Here is a 24,741-nt window from a genome sequence, read left to right as displayed (position 1 = left end):
TATTGCTATTATTGTTGTTTATAATTTTTACAATTAACCTCCCTATGGTTCGACCCCGGTCTTGTCGGATTATTTATTACTTCGACATTCCTGCACTTGGAAGAAGATATCAATCTTTTGATCGTGTCACATATATCAACGATCTAATGACACTCTTACCAATATTAGTTTGTACACTCTATTACTCATACTAGATGCTTTTTGGTTAGATGTTAGCATTGACTTTATATTGGGTTTGCCTCATACTAATATTAGTTTGTACACTCTATTACTCATACAAATATGTAAGCTTTAGATTCCATTCTAGTAATTGTGGACAAGTTTTTTAAGAAGATCTTTTATTATTATTATTATTATTATTATTATTATTATTATTTATATAAAAATTATAGATGCTTTTTGGATTGCCCATCTCTACTTTAAAAAGTTGACTCATTTATATGAGATTTCTAGTTTCATGGTATATGATTGGGATAACAAGTTTTGAAAGACTTTATAAAAGAAGTTAGAAACATGGTTGAATTTTAATAATGTTTAAAACAAACCAAAGTAGCAGGATCTTGCCTTGTCACAAGTTAGTTTTCGAATAAAAAATTCAAAACCCACACCATAAAACTTAGTCATGTTAAGGTTATTTATGGATTGTACCCATCAAGCGCAATTGATTTAGCACTTGTTTTTTATATTAGGTATTGGAGTGTAGAGTGGAAGACATGAAAAATTATCTTTGTAAGATTCATAATAAGATCAGGCAATCAATCACTAACATTCATTTTAAATACAGGATTCGAGTAGACAATAACAATATAAAGGTCACTTTTAAGGTTAGAGATTTGGTATAAGTTGTACTTCCTTGTGATTAATTTCATATATGATGTATAAAAAGTTTCGAGAAAAAAAGATTAGGACTTGTGAGATACTGTAAAGGATCAATAACAATACTCATGGACTACGTTTTCGTAGTCATTTAAAGACCTTTGATATCTTTAATGTTTTGAGCTTGATTTTTTTTTTTTCATATATAACTTGAACTCGAGGATAAATTATTTCCAACCTGGAAAGATAAATGTAAGAGATTTTAGAGGAGTTGAGTTGTTAGAAATGTTTAGCGGATACATTTCATGAACTAAATTGGTAAAATCAAGTCTAAAAAGAAATCTAAATGCATCAAACAAACTTTTTGATAAAAATAAACCATCATCAGACTACATTGAAATTTTACTAGATAGTTTTATAGGTCTTTATTTTTTGTACAAGTAAAGTTGTTGCTAAGATTATTTTCATGCCTAAATTAGACTTATGAGATGCTATTTTAGAATTTTCTTTATTTTTCTATTTAATCTTGAAATTCTTTCTTATTTTTTCTTAGTTATTTTGGGGTTTCTTTTCCTTCTTAACTTGGATTGGTTTAGTACTTATTAAATAGCTGTAAATTATTAGAGGGTTTCTCTTCTTTCTTAACTTGGGTTGGTTCAAAATGATAATTTTTAAAATAATAAAAAATGACATGAGCAGCTCGTATAAGCTGATTTCAAACTTCGTAATACTTTTTGTTTTTCTGTCTTCATGATTTTTCTTTTAATTCTATTTATATTAGAGCCCAATTTTTCTATTGATTTTTTTATTGCACTATAAAATTTTAATGGCCAAAGGTCTTGGAGTAGAGCATGGTTATGGTGGAGGGGCATAATTTCTAGATATAGAGGTTGGATCATATAATAGCACAACAATAATAAACTAATAATTGAGAATTTACAAAGGCAAGTTATATAGTTGACTCATCATTTTACAAATCAAGATATAAAAGATATCAAGATGAAAGATCACGACTCCATATTTAGTTTTGAGAAACCATATTATGAGTATAATCAAATAAGACAATCTTATGTTCATGATGATTACCATGGAGACTTGGATTTTTTAGTGAAACTCGGGTTTGTAAATATCTTACAAGCCTAGGGATTTATCAGTTAGCTTCATGAAGTATAACAAATCTTTGAGTACAAAAAGATTTTGTAAAGGTTGATGCAGCCAAACTTGTATAGACTAAAAGTTATGAGCATTTAGGTAAGGATCTTACATAATTATATGAGGATTTAACCCAAATAGATCATGTGGATAACTTAACGAATATTTTTATGGACTAGTGGGATAGGTATAAGATCAAAAGGAGGTTTGGTTACGTTAGACTAAGTTAACAACTTAAGATTGCAATAAAACAATATCTAATCGCTAAAATATCAACCTTAAATTCCTTTAAGTGAATCTATATATAGTTTTTCTACGGGACTATTGGATTTCTTTGGATTAGGAATTAGGCTCAGATGTTTTTGTTTGAGCTGATTTTGTAATTTTTTCTAGTTTTTTTTATTTGTTGTTGAGTTTATTTTTTTTAATTTTCTTCTTTCTTTTGGATTTCTAGTTGTTTTATTATAGAGGTAGGATTTTTTGGTCAATTTATAGGTGTTTTAAATCTCTAAAAAGATGGATTTCATTACTTTTATTTTTAGAGAAAAAAATTACAAATTTAAGGTTTACATCTATAACTCTTTTTACTATTAAAAATGCAATGTTTTTTGTTTTGTTGTCTTTATAGCTTTTACTTGTAAGAAAAGTGAAGTTGATTGCTGTTGAAAGGTTAAACCTCTATATTGTGAAGGTAGTTAAATAAAAATTATGAAAGGTAAGACAAGCCTGATATATATGACCGAGAGAAGATGAAGAATAAGGAACAGTTCTTTTTTTTTTTTAGTATATTCAAACCTTGTATTACAACTCCATATTTTAAGACAAAAGACAATATTTGCTAATTAAACTGAGAAATTTTAACAACTAATAGAAAAAATGATACGTCAAAGACTAAAGAGTAGTTAATGGTGTGTTACTTTGATAGTTACAATAGTCTCAAGATGCATGTTTTGTGTCCTTAGTCATTATGGATCAATGTTGGAGGTTATTGACAATTATTAACTATGGAGAAAAGGTAGGTTATAGGCACTGCTAGTGTCATATAAGAAGGTCGTAATAACTAAAGAGCACGCCCTAATGATAAAAAATTAATTGATCAATCTTAAACTTACTCATCAACAAACCTTGGAAAAAATTTCTAGGTTTGTATTTTTTTTGTTTTAAGTGTGGAGAGCTTAGGAATCATGTTATTAAGTGTTGAAAGCTTACAAGTCATACAAGTAAGAATTTGTTAATAGAAGATGAGCTTAAGGATGAAAAGAGCGAAGCAACTGAAGATCCTATTAATGATAATGATGGTGATGAAAAAATTTTATATAGTGATGGTAAGGCGACTTTAGTTATTCAAAAAAGTCTGCTAACCTAAAGATGATTTAAGTGATGACTGGTTATCGACTAACATATCCCACATGACATGCAAGATTAATAAGACAATATGTAATCTAGTAATTGATAATGATAGATGTGAGAATATGGTGTCTGTAGAGACTGTTTAAAAGTTAAAGCCTAAAATACATAACCATTATAAGCCTTACAAATTAATCTAGTTAACAAGAGGAAGTAAGGTAATGATAGAAAAATGATCTTTGATTTTTATATTTCATAGGCAAAAATATTTTGGTAATATATGATGTGATGTATTGTTTATAGATATATGTCATGTATTATTAGAAAGACCTCAATAATATGATAATAATATTATGCATGATAGGCATCATAATGTATACACCCTTAGTGTTCATGGGAAACCTATTGTGTTGAAGTATAAAAAAGAGGAGGTGGTTTTCATGGATAGACCAAACAAGGAAAAAATCTTATTATTTATGTCTTGACTTTTTATAAAGGTAAAGACTAAGTGAATGGTTTCACCTTAGTGCCTTTAAAAAATTCTGTTGATGATATTGGTGATTAGTTTAAATAAAATATTAATGAAAGTAAAACTTAAGCATTACAAAAATATAAAGAAAGAGAGCAAGAACATGATCTTGGTCTGAAAATAAAGATGCCTAAATATATAGAAAATGCCTCTTTTTACAAGCTAAAATTTGGAACTATTGATTTATTGACTAATTTTTAAATGGGTAGCCACATCTTGACTTGGTGACAGTCATTATCTTCTTGTCTGAATAAAATATCATTGTTAACATCAGAATTTGAACAGAATGTCTTCATGAAATTTCTAAAAAAATTTCTTAGCTTTCTAACAAAAAAAAAAAGGTCACTTAGACTTCTAGAACTTAAGATATGGGCTGAATACTAAACAGTGTCTAGGCTATAGGACATATTTCAACTTTTTTGTTGTTGCTATAATTTGAACTTGAAAATAACATTTTTGAATCTTAGAGTTCCATGAAAGTTTTACGCCCATGTCTTAACTTTTTATCCATATAGAGTATACCCAAATCTAAGTTCTATAGCTTCAGATATGACTTAATTACTAAATAGTGTTTCAATTTGGACTGAACCAACATTTTTTTTCTAAGCTTAGCCCTTTTTTTGTCTTTTCACTTTTAATAGTTAATCACATCAATCAATCCTTTAAATTGTGAGATATACCTGCATTTAAAATGAGCATTTACCATAAATTAAAGATATCCTATATTATCAGACTTGTTATTATAAAACATGTTTTAGTTAAGGAATTTAATGATACTTTAAGTGCAATATAATGATATAAAACATTGATAAAAATACACTTTTAAATACTAATCAACCACCATAAGTAGTTTACCATGTTTTTAATTACAAGTTATGCCCAAGAGATCCTTTATATATATAACTTTATTTTGAAATGGATTTAATAGTAATCAAAGTGAATATATGCTTTTTAATGGCTACTTGTTTTATGTTTTATAGTTGAATGTTCTAGAATGTTCCTTTTAAGAGAATATTATTCATGATTTGCATTATAAGGGCCATATTGAATATGACAAGCCATTAGTCTTATTCTCTTCTAACTATTATCAACCTAAATTGTTGGGTGAAGTGGCACGATTTATAAAAAGGGGTATAATATATCAATGATCTAATGACACTCTTACCAATATTAGTTTGTATACTCTATTACTCATACTAGATGCTTTTTAGTTGAATGTTAGCATTGACTTTATATTGGGTTTGCCTCATACTAATATTAGTTTGTACACTCTATTACTCATACCAATATGTAAGCTTTAGATTCCATTCTAGTAATTATGGACAAGTTTTTTAAAAAGATCTTTTTTTATTATTATTTATATAAAGATTATAGATGCTTCTTGGATTGCCCATCTCTATTTTAAAAAGTTGACTCATTTATATGAGATTTCTAGTTTCATTGGATATGATTGGGATAACAAGTTTTGAAAGACTTTATAGAGGAAGTTAGAAACATGGTTGAATTTTAATAATGCTTACCATCCTTGGATAAATGGTTAGACTAAAGTAATAAACCAAAGTTGAGGGAATCTTCTAAGAAGCTTACTGGAAATAAACCAAGGTAGTAGGATCTTGCCTTGTCATAAGTTAGTTTTCCAATAACAAATTCAAAACCCACACCATAAAACTTAGTCATGTTAAGGTTATTTATGGATTGTACCCATCAAGCGCAATTGATTTAGCACCTGTTTTTTATATTAGGCATTGGAGTGTCAAAGTCAAAGACATGAAAATTATTTTTGTAAGGTTCATAATAAGATCAGGTAATCAATCACTAACATTCATTTTAAATACAGGATTTGAGTAGACAATCACAATATAAAGGTCACTTTTAAGGTTAGAGATTTGGTATAAGTTGTGCTTCCTTGTGATTAATTTCATATAGGATGTATAAAAAGTTTCAAGAAATAAAGATTAGGACTTGTGAGATACTGTAAAAGATCAATAACAATACTCATGGACTACGCCTTCCTAGTTATTAAAGACCTTTGATATCTTTAATGTTTAGAGCTTGATCTTTTATTTTCTTCATATATAACTTGAACTCGAGGGTGAGTTATTCCCAACCGGGAAAGATAAATGTAAAAGATTCTAGAGAAGTTGAGTTGTTAGAAATGTTTAGCACATACATTTCATGAAGAAAATTGATAAAATCAAGTCTAAAAAGAAGTCTAAATGCTTCAAACAAACTTTTTGATAAAAATAGGAATAAGTTTGAACCATCATTAAACTATATTGAAATTTTACTAGATAGTTTTATAGGTTTTTGTTTTTTTGTATAAGTAAAGTTTTTGTAACCAACTAAGATTATTTTCATGCCTAAATTAGACTTATGAGATGCTATTTTAGAATTTTCTTTATTTTTCTATTTAATCTTGAAATTCTTTCTTATTTTTTCTTAGTTATTTTGGGGTTTCTTTTCCTTCTTAACTTGGATTGGTTTAGTACTTATTAAATAGCTGTAAATTATTAGAGGGTTTCTCTTCTTTCTTAACTTGGGTTGGTTCAAAATGATAATTTTTAAAATAATAAAAAATGACATGAGCAGCTCGTATAAGCTGATTTCAAACTTCGTAAAGAAGTAAATTAAAGTTTCAATTTTCTAGTTTAAGACGTAAATGTTGATGTGTACAAAGCCTCACGCGTGCGCATGCAATATGAATTTGATGTCTAATCCTTTTTGTTTCCATATTGAAAAGAACGGTAGAAATAAGTCTCCAATATTTACTTTTGTACAAAGTTCTTCTGAACCTTGCATGATTGCTGCAACTTTTTCCATCAAAGAAGGCTGCGTTCCATGATTTGTGCGTTTGGACTTTCACGTCACCGGGACAGGTAAAGCAAAGCTCACGATTCCTTGCTTCTTTATGCTCAGCAAGTATACTGATTTACTGTACTTACACAAGCTCTGAAGGAATATTCGATCTGCAAATATTTGTTGAGGCCTATTTTGGGCTCTTAGTTCATAGAATTTAAAATTTTGATTAAATAACATGGTTTGAGAAAGTTATACTGAAATAACATAATTTGTGTTATTGTTTTTATAGTTTTAAACGTTATATATAGAAAAATCATGATTAAAGAGTAATATATTAAATAAATATTGTATTTACGAAAAATAATAACTTTACAAAAAATAATATTAAAAAGGAATGCTTTTCTAAATTTACGAATCGTGATATAGTAAGTTATCAATATTCTAAGTCGAAACAAGCTAAAGTACTCTTTTGTGGTCACTTACCAATTACGTGCAAAACCGTGATGGTCCAAATTATTATTTTTATAATATAAATGTTCAAGAGTGATGCATTCTTGGAAGACAAAGCGAACATGCCTTAACTTATAATATTTATAATCTCTATGGATAATTGATCCAACAGTTTAAACAATACTTGGAGTGCATGACTAAATAAAGACTCCTTTATTATTATTTTTATTTGCCAAAAGTCTTTGCTTATCATGAAGACAACTTTCTTGAAAGCCGTTCCTATGGACCATGGTTTGGTGCCTTTCGGTGTTGGAAAGGATTGATCCTCGGCACCCTCGGCAGAAGTCCCTGTTCAAGTCCTGTTTCATGCTTGATTATAAATTTTGGACAACGAAAGGCGTCCTTTTTTATTGCCTTGTAACCGGAAGTCTTCCTCCACTATTTACTACATTCCAAGCTGCTGTTTCTCGGAGCCAACCAGTTTGATGTTTGAGGCTATCATGGTGAAGCTTTGAACTTGTTATTCTTTCATAATTAAGAACAATTCGGTTTCACACTATTACGATATGATGCATCATGATACCAATTTGGATTCGGAAGAAGAGAATGCTGGTTTGTATAGCGTTGATAAAAACTATGTTTTTTTTTTAATTTATATTTCCTTTTTGTAAAAAAATTTATTCAATAATTTGATGAAAAAAATAATACACTCGTTATAAAGATTAAAACTCATCGAACCAAAAAAATCTAAATATAAATAGAAAAAGTAATTAAATAAAATATTAATTAGGAAAATAATTAAAATAGTATAGTTTAATTTGAATTTATTCTACATCTTGGTTAGTTATTAAAGAACTAATTCAACTTAAAAATTTAAGTTATTAGAAGAGATCTAAAATATAATTTATATTAAGTTTTAATACATTACTTGAAGCAAAAAAATTTTAAATTTGAAAATTACACAGTTTCAAGCTATTTTATATTTAATTTTTATTAAATAAATAAAAATATTGAGATTCAAATCCATAACCATTTAATCATTAAAACTTTAATTTTATATTAAAAAAATAATTTAACTTAAAAATTTTAAATATTAAATAACATCTTAAAATATAATTTATACTATTTTTTATTACCGAGGAGGTGATATTATATCTATAAAATTAACTAATAAAATTACCGTTGTTTTTGTTAGAATTTATGAATTATTTACGTATCTGGTATTCTTCTCTAGCTTTGCCACATCAATTGAGTCCATGATTGAGTCTGCAATACATCATGCGAAACTTGGTTTTCTAATTTTTCATCATGATCCTTCTCAGCAGGAAGGCGGTCTGGACGAATTAGATAATGCAATAATTAATGTACGAACATGACATATAAAAAAGGTGATATCATATGGTGACAAGCTGATGATATCAAAAGAGAGATTCCTAAATTAAAAAAATGAATACACTTCGATTTTTTGATAGAGAGTGCATTGGAAAAGAGATGGGGACTGCGAGGGACCAGTGTATGTGGATACATTTCAATTAGCATGTCGTTTGCTTTGTCACTAGCAACCTTTGGCCACTCCAATTTTTACCACCATACGCATATAATATGAGCTTTTTTTGGATGCATTTGCAAGTGCTTTTCTGAATTTCAAAGACATCAATGAAGGTGAAACCACTTGGCCAGAAAGCACCTGCAAATAAAATACCAAATAGCACAATGGGCCCATATGTTCATGTCAAAAACCAATTTATTGTGGTTTTTGTTGGGATAATTATGCACCAATTTTCTCTTGGATCACCGTTCACTTTCCGAAAACAACCATCAAAATTCAAATCGAAATGCACTTTCAAAGTAACAATTTTGAACAGAAGATAGCTTTTCTGAATTGGAATATAACATAAAAGATTGTTGTGCAACTCCAATTGCTTTTAACCTCTTGTTGGAAAAAAAAGAGAGGCAATTCTAATTTCCTTACATTTTGTTTTTAGAACATTGCTCAATACTATCTTATATGAAGAACGATCTCCATTTGGCTTAATTTGTGTCGTTCTTGTCATTCCAAATTAAGCATTGGATAGTTTCCTATTCTAATAGGGGATTTGTCTTGCAAGAAAGCCTCTGAAGATCACCCTGCCAACCTATTCGATTAGTGACAAATCTAAGTCACTCAAGGTACTGGTCAAGTCCATTGTTTTGTTAGTTCGCCAACCCTGTCAAGCTCAATTACTTCACAAGTCTAAGATTGTAGCCTATGGAAAGTTAAGTCTAATCTGAAATTTTCATGAATTCATAGTAGTGTTCCTGATATTTCATATTGAAAATTTTCTTACAACAAAAGATAAAAGAAAAAAAATGTGCATACTCTACCACATAAATTAAAGTACCGTATAATTAAAAATCTATTGTTATCTGCATAATAAAATAGATGAGACTGTTTAAAATATTTTTTTATTATGTTTATGATTAAAAAGTGATGTATTTCTCGAAGAAGATGAACATTTCAAGGCACTGCTGGTCTATTTCAGATAGTGTGATAACTTTTATTTTTTAGTGTGATTTACTTAAAAAAACATTAAATTCATGTATTTTTAAAAATTTTAGTATGTTAATATTAAAAATTAAAAAATTATATTAATATATTTTCAAACAAAAAAATCTTTTTAAAATAACCTTTATCACTCATCATCAATCTTTTCGGATTCGGTAGTTTAAACAAATTTGATTGCATGCCGATAAAACTTCTTTCTTTCCTTCATATTATCCTTGCCTCAGATAATGTATTTATCAGTAAGACCATAAAGAAAGACATTCAGAAGACCATAATTTGCTACCATTCGACTTGAGAAAGGAATGTCCCTCCAGCAATGTTCTTGGTCAAGCCTATTGTTTATTGTAAATTTTTGTCTTGATTTTAAATATTTTTAATTTTATATTTTTTTATAGCAAAAGTACCTGATCCCCATCACAAAATAAATAAATAAAATAATTATACGAAAGAATGAGAGCCCAAGCCAGAAAGACCCTTTCCCTATTGGGCTATAAGGTTACGGGACCGAACAACACAATGGCCTAAATTTTTCATGTCGAAAACCAATTTCTTATGGGTTTTGTTGAGATATTTAAGCAGTAATTTTCCCTTTCGATGGAATCATTCTAAACCTCCAGAAAATAACCATAAAAAATTCAAACCGAAATGCAATTTCAAGTAATAATTTTAGCCTATATGAAGAAAGATCTCCTTTTCCCTTAATTTTAATCATTCCAAATTATGAGTTTGATTTGATTTTAGGTCATTTTAAATGATATTAAATAATTTTATCAACTACATTAATTAACGTTCCTGGAATTTACCACTTCCAATCTATAACATATATAATGCATATAGTTATAGATTTTATTTTAGCTCCTAATGTGATGAATGAAATTATTTCTTAATCCTCTCTATTGATGAAATGTTTTGGCAATTTTATAGATTTCTTGGAAAAAAATACGCTTTAGTTCCTATTTATAGAGAAGATGCATTTATATAACCCAACCTATATTTTTAATTTAGAGATTCATCCTTATTTTTGTTAACTCTTATTATTTCTTTTCAATTATAGTTTAGACATTATTTGTTCTTTTGTTATCTAATTATTTCCTTAATGAATCGAATTATTATTAGAGTAGTAACTTTTATTTATGTAGCTATTATTAAGTATTATTATCTAGCAAAACAAAAAACCTCTATAATTAATAAAATATAAAATCTTTTGGTTGAATTTGATCAATTCCGATTATCAAATAATTCATAAAAAATCAAATAAAGCTTTATTTGTGTTTTTCTTGTTTTACATTATCAATCTTTGAAGATTAAATAAGGGTGTGTATTTTCATCCAATTTTTCATTATATTTATGGGTTGAATTTTTCCATTTTTCATTAAATGTTAGTGCCAAAAAGACTTGGCTAACTAGAAAAGGAAAAGTTATATTTGTATAAATAGACAGAGATGAGGAAGGAAAGCTCTATACTAAACTAAAAAAATTTAAAAGTAAGACTTTTGAAAATCTAGTTTATTCATAGTAAGATGTCTTCAAAACCCCCGTATAGATCGATTTATACTCTGTATAAAAAAAAATCTTGTAGAAACTGAAAAATCTGTCTGCTCATTATATTCACGTGTTGAATTTTTCTGAATAATGTTTGATATTCTTACAATTGATTCGGATATATAATATGCATGCTCTTTAATTAATTAATTAATTTGAAGAAATAAAGGCATTAACTAAAAATTAAAATTGCAAGAGATCTAAAGGATCTAAATTATATCTTCATAGAATATATTTTTGTCTGTAATTCATATGAAATCTTGTTTAATATGATTGATGCTTTAGAAAATTAATAAAACATTGCATGATACAAGAAACAAAACTACAAGACTCCGAAGGAAGGCTAAGGTATGTAGCTAGTAGTAAAGAGAGTACATGATATTATAAAAGAAGTTTTAAAGTGATTAGTTCATATGCATGCTTAGTACAGAGAGTCATTCAATATTTTTGTTTTTCATCATCAACTTCAATATTGCCTTAGACGTCACACTCAATTTTCTTCCTCGTTTTCAATTTTTTCCACATTTTCCTCCTCTTTATCAACTCTTGATTCTTTCTCAATCATTTTAGCCTTGGCTTTTTCCTCATTTTCCTTCTTTTTATCTACGAGAAATTCAATTAGCTCTTTGAGCACGGTCTCAAGCTCATCACTCCTCATAAGCTGTTCTGCCACTTCTGCTGGGGTCACTTCTGCTGTTTTGATCAGCTCCTCGATCTCTTCAAATAAAACATGATCTTTAATTCCAAGATAATTAGCAGCAAGAAATTTAAATCCGCAAGGAGTGCAATAAGACATGTGAACATGAACATCCATACGTCCTGGACGCAACAATGCCGGGTCTAGCTTTTCTATGTGATTTGTGGTGAACACTATAATTCGCTCGTCGCCACAGCTAGACCATAATCCATCGATAAAATTTAGCAATCCTGACAATGTCACCTGTGCAAGGCAGATAAATCACATATATAAATTTAATAATGTTTATGATCAAACAAGATTTAGTCAGGGAGCGTTATTATGAGTTAAATTGCAATTCATTGACTAGCAACATCAAAGGTGACCAGATAGTAAGAAGTGATGGCTGCCCTTTTGAAGGGTCATGGAGACTGGAAATTTGTGGCTCTAGTGATTGAGAAAGGGTCATAGATGACCCGGTCAAATAATTAGTAAGATTTCATGCCATCTTGGAAAATTTCATGTCATAAAAGTGTGAGTTGGTGGGTAGTTTTTGCTATGACCTAGAACATTAAAATCACTGGGAGTAGATCTTGTCTAAAACTTGTTTGTGAGTAAAGAATTGATTCAAAATGATTCGGTTAGTTTAATATTTGACTTAAAAAAAAAGATAATTAAAATTATTACAAAACAGTTTTTTTTTACTTCACTCGAGTAAAATCTTAAATCGATGAATCAAAATTGAGGTATCAAAAAAGATGTCTTTCTCGAGAATTTATGGTTGCTATGTGACAATGTCAGCAACCCTGCTCATTTTCTGTTGAAATGTAGGACGTATTCTGGTCCATCCATGTGCTTTGAAACTTCCTGGGAACCCACCTAGTTGCTTCCGATTTCTATGATATTCTGTGCATGGCTACCAAAACTGTTCAAGCTCCAAATAAGTAGAGCCATGAATTCGATTTTTCCGATATGCGTAAACGGATAAACAAATTAATTTCTAATTTTTCATTAATCTGATCCTCTCTAAGCCAAATCACTTACAGTAAACTAAACAAATCAATTATCGAGATCTATTAAAGCAGCCAATAATAAACGAATTCAAACCTGGTTTAGAGGGATAAAAAAAGAAGCACGATACTCTAGGAAATTAACTGGACAATGAAAAAAGGAAAAACTGAAGCCTAACCTGTTTTTGTGGAGGATAACCAAGACCTGGCGTAGCCCTTTCTTCAGCGATTCGATCCTGCAATTCAATGGTGCAATCTATATCCTCCACCACCAATATTGACCGATTTGCAGTAGCAACAAGCACTTTCCTGAGCTCGGAGTTGCAATTCAGCTCGGTCAACTCCAAGTCATAGATATCAAAATTCAGATAATTCGCCATTGCAGCAATCAAGCTAGATTTACCAGTCCCTGGTGGTCCATACAACAAATACCCTCTTTTCCAAGCCTTACCAACCTTCCTGTAATAATCTCTCCTCTTAACAAACCTTTCAAGATCTTTCAGGATTTTATCTTTATCTTTTGTGTCCAGAGCAATAGTATCAAATGTTGCAGGATGATCAAGATTCACAGGTTTCCACGCATCAGCTAAATTTCCATACATGTGCTGGTAGTCAACTGTGAAAATCTTCAATGTCTTCTTCTCCTGCTCCATGGATTTTGCTACTTTGACAATATAAGGAAAATAAGATTCAAGAACCATTTCTTTGTGTTCCTTAGGGAAACTGACTTCGTAAGACCGCACTTCTGATCGTAGTGTAGAGGTATGATCGAAAGAGTTGAAGTGGTTTTTAGAATCAACATGGGTACACACAAGAACCCACTTGAATTTAACATCTTGAAAGATATCGACGATTTCTTCATTGCGGTCCATTTTGACAGTGAACTCGTCTTCTTTCTCCGGTTTGCTTACTTTGAGTCTCTGTGTTGATGGAGAGATCTTGCTGCCCAAATAAGTCTCTGCTGCCCCGTATATTTCGTTGTAGGTGTATCCATCGAATTCATCAACAACCATAGTGAGTTGGGATGAGAAACGGCCGAAGAAACTGCGAATCTTACAGAAAAAGTAGGCTTGGAATTCATGAGGCAGCAAGTCTTGAGCTATAGATCTAGCAAGCATCGCCGTAGCCGCGACAGAGGCTGCGGTGGATAGAACTACCTTTGCGGTGGCTAGTTTGGTTTCAGTCGATGAAGAGATGTCCATGGTATTATTATGTATGGTATTGTCTGGAGCTGCAAATTTGATTTCTGGATTTCGATAGGTGTAGTTTGGTTGGTGCTTTCAAAATTAATATATGTGAAACTTGCTAGCTAGCAAAATGTGGTGAGGAAAACAAGAATGGATGATAAGATATTGGGGAAGAAATTAACTATATATAGGTGTATGAGCTAGTAGGGAACAGATGAGTCATTCTTCTTCTTTTTTCGTGATCATGAAGGAATCGACGACTTCTGATGGAAAAGTATTATTACAATTGCATCGAACCATCCTAGGTTCTTCCTCACGGGAATGGTCCATGTTGTCTCTGTAAGTTTTCGAAACTCTTACAAAGACAAGGAGAGTGGCTTTGGTAGATTCCCCCCACTCAAAAATAGCAAACCTGGTTAGATTACTCCCCAACTACGTACTCTTAATTTTTTTCAATTGGGTCCCAATCTTTAGTTGTTCCCTTAATTTTGTTTCTCCATCAAACATTAGTGCATGAATGTTTTCGGAAACTATTAAATATTATCCGTCCTGGGCGTTAACAAAAGAATCTAATTTTAGGAATGACAAGATGGGGATCCAAGTGAATCATAGTTAGGAATCATCAGAAGCTGTTAATGGTTGGAAGACTAATATGAAGCTTCCTTTAAAGTATTTTTTATTTAAAAATATATAAAAATATAAAAGCTGTTAATGGTTGGAAGACTAATATGAAAATATATAAAAATATAAAATAAAAAAAAAATTAATATTTTGATCAAATACAGTTTCAATCCCATCCGTGGAAAACATGGGATTTTCTACCCGATCAATCCTGCGTGATTTCTGCATATGAATGATGTTGGTTCAAGATTTACATCCAAAATGCCAGGCTTAAGACATAGATTACGAGACAAGGTCCAAGGTTAAAGATTAATGGGCTATTGAATGCGCATGGGATTCAAAGCTGGTGAGCAGATCTTATGTAAACGAGTTTGAAGAATACGATAGTTTCAAGTTTCAAGCAATAAGCTAAGCTGTGGATCTATTATTATTGGATGATGTAGAAAGCTTTGCAGGCTTGTTTGTAGATTAGGGGACAAGGTTAAACCTTGTTTATGCTAGATGAACAATCTAATTAAAAAAAATCTGACTGTTAAATTATATTTAAATTTGATAAGAAGACTCTGCAAACTTAAACTTATTTTTATAATGGATCAGTTCATTGTAACCAAATGAGGTTCAGTTAATTTATACTTAGAAGATGCTATTTAAATCAATTTTATTATTATTTTTATTTAATCCTTTTGGATTCTTAGCTTTAGATTTTATATTGTTTTTTTTTAATTTGACTAGTTTTTTCACCTTGTAAAAGTTAATTTTTGATTTATTTAAGCAGTTATAAACCTTTTAAAGAAAAGACTAAAATAGACCAAAAAATTCAGTAATATAATTTCAAATAAATATTTTGACTAAACACCATTTTCCATAGATTTTTATATTCTTGTACTTGTTGTATTCTTGTATTCTTTTCATCAGCGTCCAAATCAAATCTCTTGCGGCCCAAGCATCCTATGTTCCCCCATGTTTTTCTACATCCGGATTAATGAATGACACAACTTTCAAGAATATATATATATATATATATAAAGTGATTAAACAAATATAAGAAGCAAAAAACGAAGAAGAAGAAGAGACATTATAGGGTAGCTTTACAATCCCCAGCTGATGATGTCTTTCTCCAAGACAACTTCGGTATCTCTGTTATTTTATTTTTTTAATTAATTGTTTGGAGTACAAGGTAGCTTCTATTTTAATCAAGAGGTCAACAACCGCCATGATGTTATTCTAATAACCAATTATCCTGAAATAATAATAATAATAATAATAAATGCTGGAGAAGCTTCATTTTGAAACTGTGGGTAATCACATGCCTAGGGGCACCCAACAAATCTATTTATTATTCCATTGCAATCGTAAGTCTTGTTTATAGACTAATGGGACAAAGGTAAACCCAATAATAATCTTGTTTGTGCTTCATAAACAATCCAATAAAAAATCATATAATTTATTATTTTACTATTAAATCATACTCGATCAAGAAATTCTGCAGGTTTATTTTTATAGTGTTTCAGTTCATGGTAGCTAAACGAAGTTCAAATGACTTTCAAATTAAGCTTAGAAGATACTATTTAAACTATTTATTATTATTTATTTATTTGGATTTTTAGCTTAAGATTTTATGTTTTTTTTTCATTTAACTTGGAATTCTAGGTTTATTTTACCTTCTAATAGTCAATTTCTGATCTATTTAAGTGGTCGAAAATCTCTCAACGAAAAAACTAAAATACACTAGAAAATTCAATAATAAAATTTCAAATGAAATTTTTTACTAAACACCATCTTCAATAGATTTTTATATTCTTGTACTTGTTATATTTTTCATCGGCGGCAAAATCAAATCTCTTTGGGCCAAGCATACTATATGCTTTTCCAGAACGGATGGCACAAGTTTGAAGGATCTAGCTTGTTCACAATTTAGTAGTCTTCAAAATGGGTTCGGGTCCCCACGAACCCATCAAGACAATCATACAAAAGGCCTAGCCCATCCGAGGGTAGAAGCCTGACCATGAGCTCACCGAAAGGCACAAGCCTGGATAGGAGAGGCCAGGCCACAAATATCAAAGAATTGAATTGTTGTTGAATCGAAGAACTAGCACGCTTGAATTGTTGGCTTCTAGTGGAGACAGCAAATGAATGTCACACATCCAATGGTATCATAATTTGCCACCAAAATATGAAACACCAATCGGGTGACCGTATATGAGAAATCTCAGTATCAGTATCTTAAATGGGGTTCTTTTTTTCTTTCAATTTTCGATACTCTTATCACCAAACAGCAGAAAGCACTTCAAAAATCTGATATGGTTAGCCTTCTTGTGGTTCAAATGTTACAAATGTAGTATTTCTGCTTCGCCTGGACTGTTGAGAAGAGGATTGAAGCACCACTTGCAATATTATTAGCACGAAATTAAGAGAAAGGAGAAAGGAATGACCTGGTAAAATGGTCTGGGGTCCTTGCTTAATCAAAATAAAATGCCTAGCCAAAGAAAACTCCAAGCTCATCAATATCTCGCATTACATTTCAGCATATGCACATGTTTTAAAAAAGAATAGGGGGTCATGCAATTCTACAAGACTCGAACATAGCGAAAAAGGGCGGGCAGATTTTGAACTTCATATCAGGTTCATATCAGGCTACACATATTTCTTCTCATTGTCCAGGCAGGGACAGAAAGGGTAACGCTGAAGGAGGACATGATAGTGGCCTACAATAGACACCCCGCCTTGGCATTCATTTGATGGAAATTGATTTGTACTGTTTCATTGTGCTGGTAATGGCTTGTTCCACAGGCAGTCTCTCCATGCTAGATGCACCATAGAATCCATGAACTCCCTTGGTTCTACTCAATGTAAATTCTGCTTCTTTAGGTCCAGAAATGGGGCCTGCAAAGCCATTAAGAGATCTTTATAAGCCTGTAAGTCAACGTTGGGGTTACCTTACAAGTAAAATGAAACATTCAGTAAACTCTGAAAATAACATGCCACGAGTTTAAAACCACCAGCAAAGAGTACCTCCATGACACAGCACAATGACATTAGGGTTGATCTTATGGGCAGCATCTGCTATAGCTTGCACCTGAAACACACTTTCATCTAATGAGACAGCTGTTTTTGCACCAATAGATCCAGATGTAGTCAGCCCCATATGAGCGACAATAATATCAGCACCAACTTTTGCCATTTCCCTGGCTTCACTTTCATTAAAAGCATATGGAGTTGTCAAGAGACCCATTTTATGTGCCTTTTCAATCATCTGGACCTCCAGTCTGGCCATTAGTAGGGTTGAAAAAACATGGTGATTAGATTCAATAGATAGACTAATAAGAGAAGAATCTGACAAAAACTTAGCATGGGACTCTCTCGGTAACATAGTCTAAGTCATACCCATATCCCATTCCTGTCTCTTCAAGATTTTGTCTAAAATTACCATCAAAAAGCCCTACAGTTGGAAAATTTTGCACCCCACAGAACCCAATCGATTCCACCTGCTTTAAGAAGTAATCCATTCGGCGGAAAGGATCAGTTCCACATACACCAGCAAGAACCGGCACCTCCTTGACAACCTATAAATTCTTTTAGTTAGGTTTAAAGTTGGCAACAATAACCTTGATAAAAAATAAAAACAATGCATTGCCAACTTAGATGTCTACTGAGACAGATTACATGAGAGGGGGTAGAACCAACTTCAGCACAGAGGTCAAACTTGATTACATGTTCTGTAGTCCACCCTAATTTATAAGAACTGCTATGGTAGAGACTTGAACATAGGACATTCTGCACACCTAAAACTGGAGAGCATATATATCGACTTAATCTTTTGTATGTTTCTGCTTATTCAGACCCCAGTTCTAAACAGAAATCCAAGTCTGATGATATACGAAACATGAAATTACAGAGAGGCTGTTTGGCACCCTCTCTTATTTATAAGCATCGCACATCAAATTTTGATTTCCTAAATTCCTTCTCCAACCAAGTTTCAAAATGAGTTCATACTTCGTTACCATTTTCTAAGCTTAAACAATGGCAGTCAACAAAAGGCAACACCTCTATAATTCAGACAGGTGAAACGAAAATTTGGTTTCACTTCTCTTTAAGAAACATTTAGAAACTTACTGGTAAGACTTCATTGGCCATGTCAATTACTATAGCATTTGCATCAGCAAAAGGCAACAAACCAGCCAAAGAGCCCCTTCCTGCCATGCGAAAGCGTCCTGAGTTGTACAGTACTATTAAATCAACACCACCTGCTTCTTCAAACTTTGCTGATATACCAGTCCCTGCACCAGCTCCAATTATGGGAAGTCCTTTATCTATTTGATCTTTGAGATGCTGCAATATTGCCTGTGTCTTCTGTAAAGTCTCTGTCACAGTATTAGTTCGTTATTGGTTAGAATTTATATAAATTTTCCTTTATTCATAATCTATATGCATCCATAACAATGTTTATGGAAGTTTCTTTGAGTTACAAAATGAGGGTACCTGTTGCTAGCTTGTAATCAAAACTTTCCAAACAATTCAGTAATGCATCGTATAGACAAAGTGTAATTTCTCATTTTCATTAATGACTGATGAAATCCAACATTTTGGCATATTATTATAATGGAGAAATGTTTTTGACTATAACCTGGTCTTGCGTCTGGATAGTTGCTTGGGCTGTAACAAATGGTCTCACAGCTTGACGAATTCAGATTGGAAACGTCCTGAAGCTCTAGATTGGGTTCAGAAACAGGATTTTGGAGATGAGTGGAACACTTAGGCTTACCCAAACTAATCTCTAAGAATGTGTCAACCAATGCATTTGCAAACTCAGGGTCATTGATGTGATAAGGATACACCTTTACCTATTTTAATAAAACTGAAATGTATCAGGTAAATCATGATGGACAGCAAATGAAATAAGAAAGGACAAGAAACTGAAGTGTTAATAGAAGGTTGGAACCAACATGCATCATTAATAAGCAACAAAAGTACCTGCCGATCTTCTGTTGTTAGTATAAGCTTCTGTAGTTCAGTTAGTAGAGAACCAGTAGCCTCAGGATCATGAAAGGGCTTGTCAGGGGAATCCAAAGCTGAGATACCCTTTAGTGGCAGGCATACACGGACCTTTGATGATGATTTGTTGAGCTTATCTGCTATAAAACCAGCAAACTTCTTATTTTCATCAACTGTGGTTCGCATGAGTGAGACCTGAAATTGACAATACATAAGGAAACGACATCAGAAAACCTCTACTGAGTGAAAGGCCACAGATTGGGTTACTCTCATTTGCCATTTCTTTTGTAGCATGAAATTAGTAATTTTCCTAAACAAGCCCTTTACTTGGTAGGTAATGTTAATGAAGCTACTGTAGGCTACAAATATAGAAATGGAAAACAACTTGAAGATATGATCTTCAGTCTTTGGGTATTGATCCCAAATCAACTTGTTTGGGATTCAGAAGGAAGAGAAATCCTATTATCTAGGCATATTTGATGCACTACCTAATCATGCACCTATTGCCACAGTCATTGATATCAGTATTTTGATAATGTACTTCAGTTACCAATGGTTAACAATGGTTCTGATGATCAGTTTTGCTAGGATAGGCAACAATGAGGTTACCGATTTGGTAAATGATGCAGAGAAGGGGATTGACATTGATCCACAAAAAGCTCAGCAAACAAACTCTTGAAATAGCAGTAGCAAACTTGAGGTAAAAGTTGCAGAAGGAAAAGAAAACAGTATCAGACAGAAATTATTAGAAAGACAGAAATTATTAGAAAGAATTCATCGTTTTTAAGACATAATATTAGAAAGAATTCATCGTTTTTAAGACATTTCATGGAAAGTAAGATGGTTGACAGGGAAAAATGAAGGAAAATAATTTGAGTGACTGATGCCATCTAGTTCAGGATTAACACTCAAATGAATTGAGTCAAGCAACAAAACCAATCAAACAAAACTTCAGCACAATCTTCTATAGCATCTTGTGATTGAGATGTTAGGAATTCAATACTAAAATATATGCAAGAATAATATGTGAAACGAAAAAACCTAGATTAATGGCAACTTATTACCTGCTCATTGTGGACATAAATCTTTCTTTGCTGAAAATTAGAAGGTATGGTATTCTTAGCACCAAAGTTGACCATGTCCAAGGCTCCTACACTCAACACTAAAGGAATCTTCTTTTCTATGATCGCATCAAAACGGGAACTATCGCAAGCCATTACTCCTCCAACTACATAATCTGCAACCTCAGTAGTCGTAATGTCTAAAACACCCTAAATAAAACCAAAAGGTAAACAAATAATTGCAAGAGATTCAACATCACCAAAAGACAAAACCATAATCATGTGACAGTAAGTACAAATCTATCCTGAACTGGCCTACACCAAGTGAATTGTGAAGACATACCTGTATATGTCCTTCTCTAACAAGTGATTCCATGGCCTTGCCCCCAGTCCCAGTGGCATGGAAAACCAGGGTCTCGTAACCTTCTTTTACCAATCTTTCCTTCACAGCATTCACACACGGAGTTGTAACTCCAAACATGGTTAAACCAACAGTTAACCTCTCATTATCACTAGAATAAACATTAGATCTCCCAAGCCTCCCATTCACCATTCCAGCAAAAGCAGCACCAGCATTCGATAACACAACCCTACTCACACTATTAATCCCACATACATCGACGACAGATGGAAAGAGTATCAAATCCGATGATCCAATGTAAGGTTCAGTTTCACCGCTAGCAACAGTAGATACAATGACTTTCGGCAATCCAATAGGAAGAGACCTTAAAGCGTATGATATTAAAGATGTGCCCCCACTGCCTCCAAGACCAACAGATCCAGCAAGAGCACCGTCCACTTGAGCTTTTTCTAAGAAATTCTTAAGAGCTCTACTCATTACAGCAAGAGCTTGGCCTCTATCATCTGGAAGCACATTTTGTGTTGTTTCAGCTGGACCAAGATAGGGAGCTAGAAGATCCTTTCTGGACACAAACTCAAAGTCTCCAACACTCTCAATCTCTTTGCTACCAACCGAAACATCAACAACAACTACCTGTACCTGCAATCACCGATAAAAATTTCAGTAATCAAACCCTTCATTCACTAACTATGAAGCACCAAGACCTTCGAAAAACAACCAACGTCAATGTAACCAAACCAACAAAATATTTGACCCACGCCTTGGTTCGTCCCCAATTGCATCATCCGTGCACAGGGGCCATGCTAATATTGTTTGTCTACATGATATCAATTCAGCACTACATTAACTAATCACAGAAGTGGAGACTAAGCTACATCAAATAGGTGAGATCACACATTCCAAGCAAGCCCCACGTTTTGTTAAGCTAGAGCAACATTTCTCATTTCATTATAATCAACAAGAAAACCCAGAAATCAAAATCCAAGATTTCTCAGTATCTTTCATTGCTGAAGAATTTCTATTGATCATAAAAGCGAGTTAAACTGTGAAGTACCTTAGAAGCAGAATTGAGATTGGATCTGACTGAATCAGAGAGGAATAGGAGCTCGTCAAGCTTAGTATCAGCTGTTCCAATACAGAAAACTCGAGGAGGTTTGCAGAGATAGGCCATTTTTTTTATTTTTTTTTGAGGGTTAAAGACTCTAAATTGTTGTTGGGTTAGAGTGAGAGAGGGAGAGATCTTAATTTTGTGAAAGGGTACGATGTAACGGCTTCCAAATTGCGTGGGAAAGCAGCGACAACGAACTATTGGGTGCCGCCACGTAACCATTGACGGGGCTTCATTTTTCCTGTCGTTCTCTGGGTGCTGTGAATGCTGTCTTTTCTTCTTCTTCTTTTTTTTTTCATTAAACATTGCTATCAGTCTATTTTTTTTTAAAAAAAATCAAATCAAATCAAGGAAGAATCATTAAGGCAGCGTTCGAATAATTTAATGCATTGCATGATATTTCTATTTTTGTAATGTTTTTTTTTTTAAATTAAAATAATATATTTTTGATATATTAATATTAAAAAAAGAAATAAAATTATTATTTATTTTAAAAAAAATCCTCAGTGCATCAACCACGTCAGCATCAACCATGTCAAGCATACCCATGATAATATTTTTATTGGCAAAATAGAAAACATAGATTGCATTGGATTGGCTGAATGAGATGGACATGATTTTATTTTATTTTTTGTAATGACGAGCATCAATGTTCTATGTTGAGATACAGGCAAATCTTCCTTGCAAAGGGAAAATAAGCATCCACATGACATGACATGGTGCCACATCTTCATATTACATAAAAAAAAACTTTATCAATGATAAATATCGATGACATGTCATGATCACATGATAGAGCATGATGGGTTGGGCTCATCACACAGACCCACTGGCACCGGCATTGGCATCTGCATGAGACGCACTGGCTGACACTGAGGGCATGTGCATGGATAATAGATCAGGGCCTTCTGTTCAGGCTTTTTCTCTTCTGGCTTCGGCTTTTTCTCTTCTTCCTTCTTTTGCCCACCCTGTTTCGGTGGCGCCGGAGGTGGCCCAATGCTCACTACCTCTGCATGCTTCCCCGTTTTTCTTGTACGCAGTATTATATCATATGGGTCTGCGTCTCCTGTTACTGTTAATGTTCCCTTTCCTTGGTCAGCATCGATCGTATCTACACCTGCATATAACGTCGAATTTAAAGACTATAAATAGGATGTCGGAAGAAGAGACGTTTACATTGTTCTAACACCTATCTCAGTTAAAAAAAATTATTAAATAAAAATTGAATCATATAATTTATATTATTTTTTAATATAATTTTTTTTAATTTCAAATTTATATTATATTATATTTAATTTTTATTAAATAAATAAAAATAATAAAATTTTAACTCTTAATTATCAAAATTATAATATCACATTAAACAATCAATTTAACTTAAAATTTTAAATTATTGAATAATATCTTAATATATAATTTATATTATTATCTCGTATCTATTATATATGAAATTAATCCACTAATTTGCATTCAAGTTCTCCGAAACTAACTATCCAATCTCTTATAACCAATATGGTACTCTAGAACATAGGATTGAAGATTTAGTCATCTCGAATCTTGTACCACTTTAATAGTCCAACACTAGAACTGATTTATTGGATGGCACCGTGTGCTAAAGCATGCGTGTTTGGTGTTTATTGAGCGAAGACGAGGTGTCACTGTATAGCATATCTTGAATGCATTGTCGTATCTAATCTAATCTAATCAACGGGTCAATTCTTGATTCGGATGATGCAGTGAATGGATGAACATCAATCAATCCAAGGAGGACGGAGACTTAAAACTAATGGATAGCAAAATGTAGGGCTTACCTTCAAGTGTAGACACAGCTTTGAGCACCTTCGTCTTGCATTTCTGGCATGAAATATCGACCTTCAAGACGGTTCTCTGTACCATGATCAGCAACCCTCTATTTCTTTCTTTCTTTCTTTCCCAAGTTCAACCTCTCAAACTAGCTTTTTATTGATCTTCGTATCGTCGACGACACTTTAAAATTAGTAAAAGTCCAATAAAGAATAGAACAGTTGTAACGAATCATTGGGTTGGTCACCTTCCTAGAAAAAACTAGAGAACTTTTCGTGCCTTCTTCCAGTTGTCTCCTATTTCTAGTCTTGACTAGCGACGACGACCTTGATTTACACCCGTTGCCATCACAATTAGCAAGCTAGCAGCCAAAGACTGTTCAACTTGCATTGACTGCACCCATCCTTCAAAAAGAAACAATTAATTATCACGATGGGATGATGATTTGAATGATAAAACTGTGATTTGGAGGATTTTAATCATCTGATTATATGTTGAAAGTTGAAATAATTGCAGATGCCCCTAAAAACAAGCAATTGACCCTTGGGCCAGTGTCTTTAATATTTCATGTTACTTGTTGACAAGTTTGTTTGGAGGAGTTCTATTTTATCTCATTAGCTTGAGATCATAGATAAATTTTTCGGACCTGATTAATGATTTTTCCTCTTCTTTTTCATGAAGAACCCTTAGTGATCATCCGAGGAAGAAGAGTTAACGATAACAGTTCATACACACACTTAAA

General features: G+C 32.3%; 2 protein-coding genes across 2 annotated transcripts; both read right to left on the bottom strand.

Moving 5' to 3' along the window:
• Positions 1–11,514: 11,514 nt before the first annotated feature.
• Positions 11,515–14,388, bottom strand: LOC105126623 (probable mitochondrial chaperone BCS1-B). The gene is made up of 2 exons (XM_011027543.1): positions 13,046–14,388; positions 11,515–12,120 (listed from the first exon to the last, which is right to left on the bottom strand). Exons 1-2 carry the CDS (start codon positions 14,066–14,068, stop codon positions 11,671–11,673), a joined length of 1,473 nt encoding a protein of 490 aa, XP_011025845.1. The 5' UTR covers positions 14,069–14,388; the 3' UTR covers positions 11,515–11,670.
• A 2,659-nt stretch (positions 14,389–17,047) lies between these two features.
• On the bottom strand, positions 17,048–24,185 carry LOC105126622 (TIM-barrel signal transduction protein). The gene is made up of 11 exons (XM_011027542.1): positions 24,008–24,185; positions 22,987–23,313; positions 22,143–22,249; positions 21,071–21,727; positions 20,731–20,937; positions 19,646–19,861; positions 19,299–19,515; positions 18,788–19,035; positions 18,059–18,237; positions 17,687–17,940; positions 17,048–17,557 (listed from the first exon to the last, which is right to left on the bottom strand). Exons 1-11 carry the CDS (start codon positions 24,090–24,092, stop codon positions 17,406–17,408), a joined length of 2,649 nt encoding a protein of 882 aa, XP_011025844.1. The 5' UTR covers positions 24,093–24,185; the 3' UTR covers positions 17,048–17,405.
• Positions 24,186–24,741: the final 556 nt, after the last annotated feature.

This window comes from Populus euphratica, unplaced genomic scaffold, assembly GCF_000495115.2.
Source record: "Populus euphratica unplaced genomic scaffold, PopEup_1.0 scaffold41.1, whole genome shotgun sequence".
In the NCBI taxonomy this organism is placed as follows: Eukaryota; Viridiplantae; Streptophyta; class Magnoliopsida; order Malpighiales; family Salicaceae; genus Populus; species Populus euphratica.
This window is presented reverse-complemented; position numbering and strand designations above follow the sequence as displayed.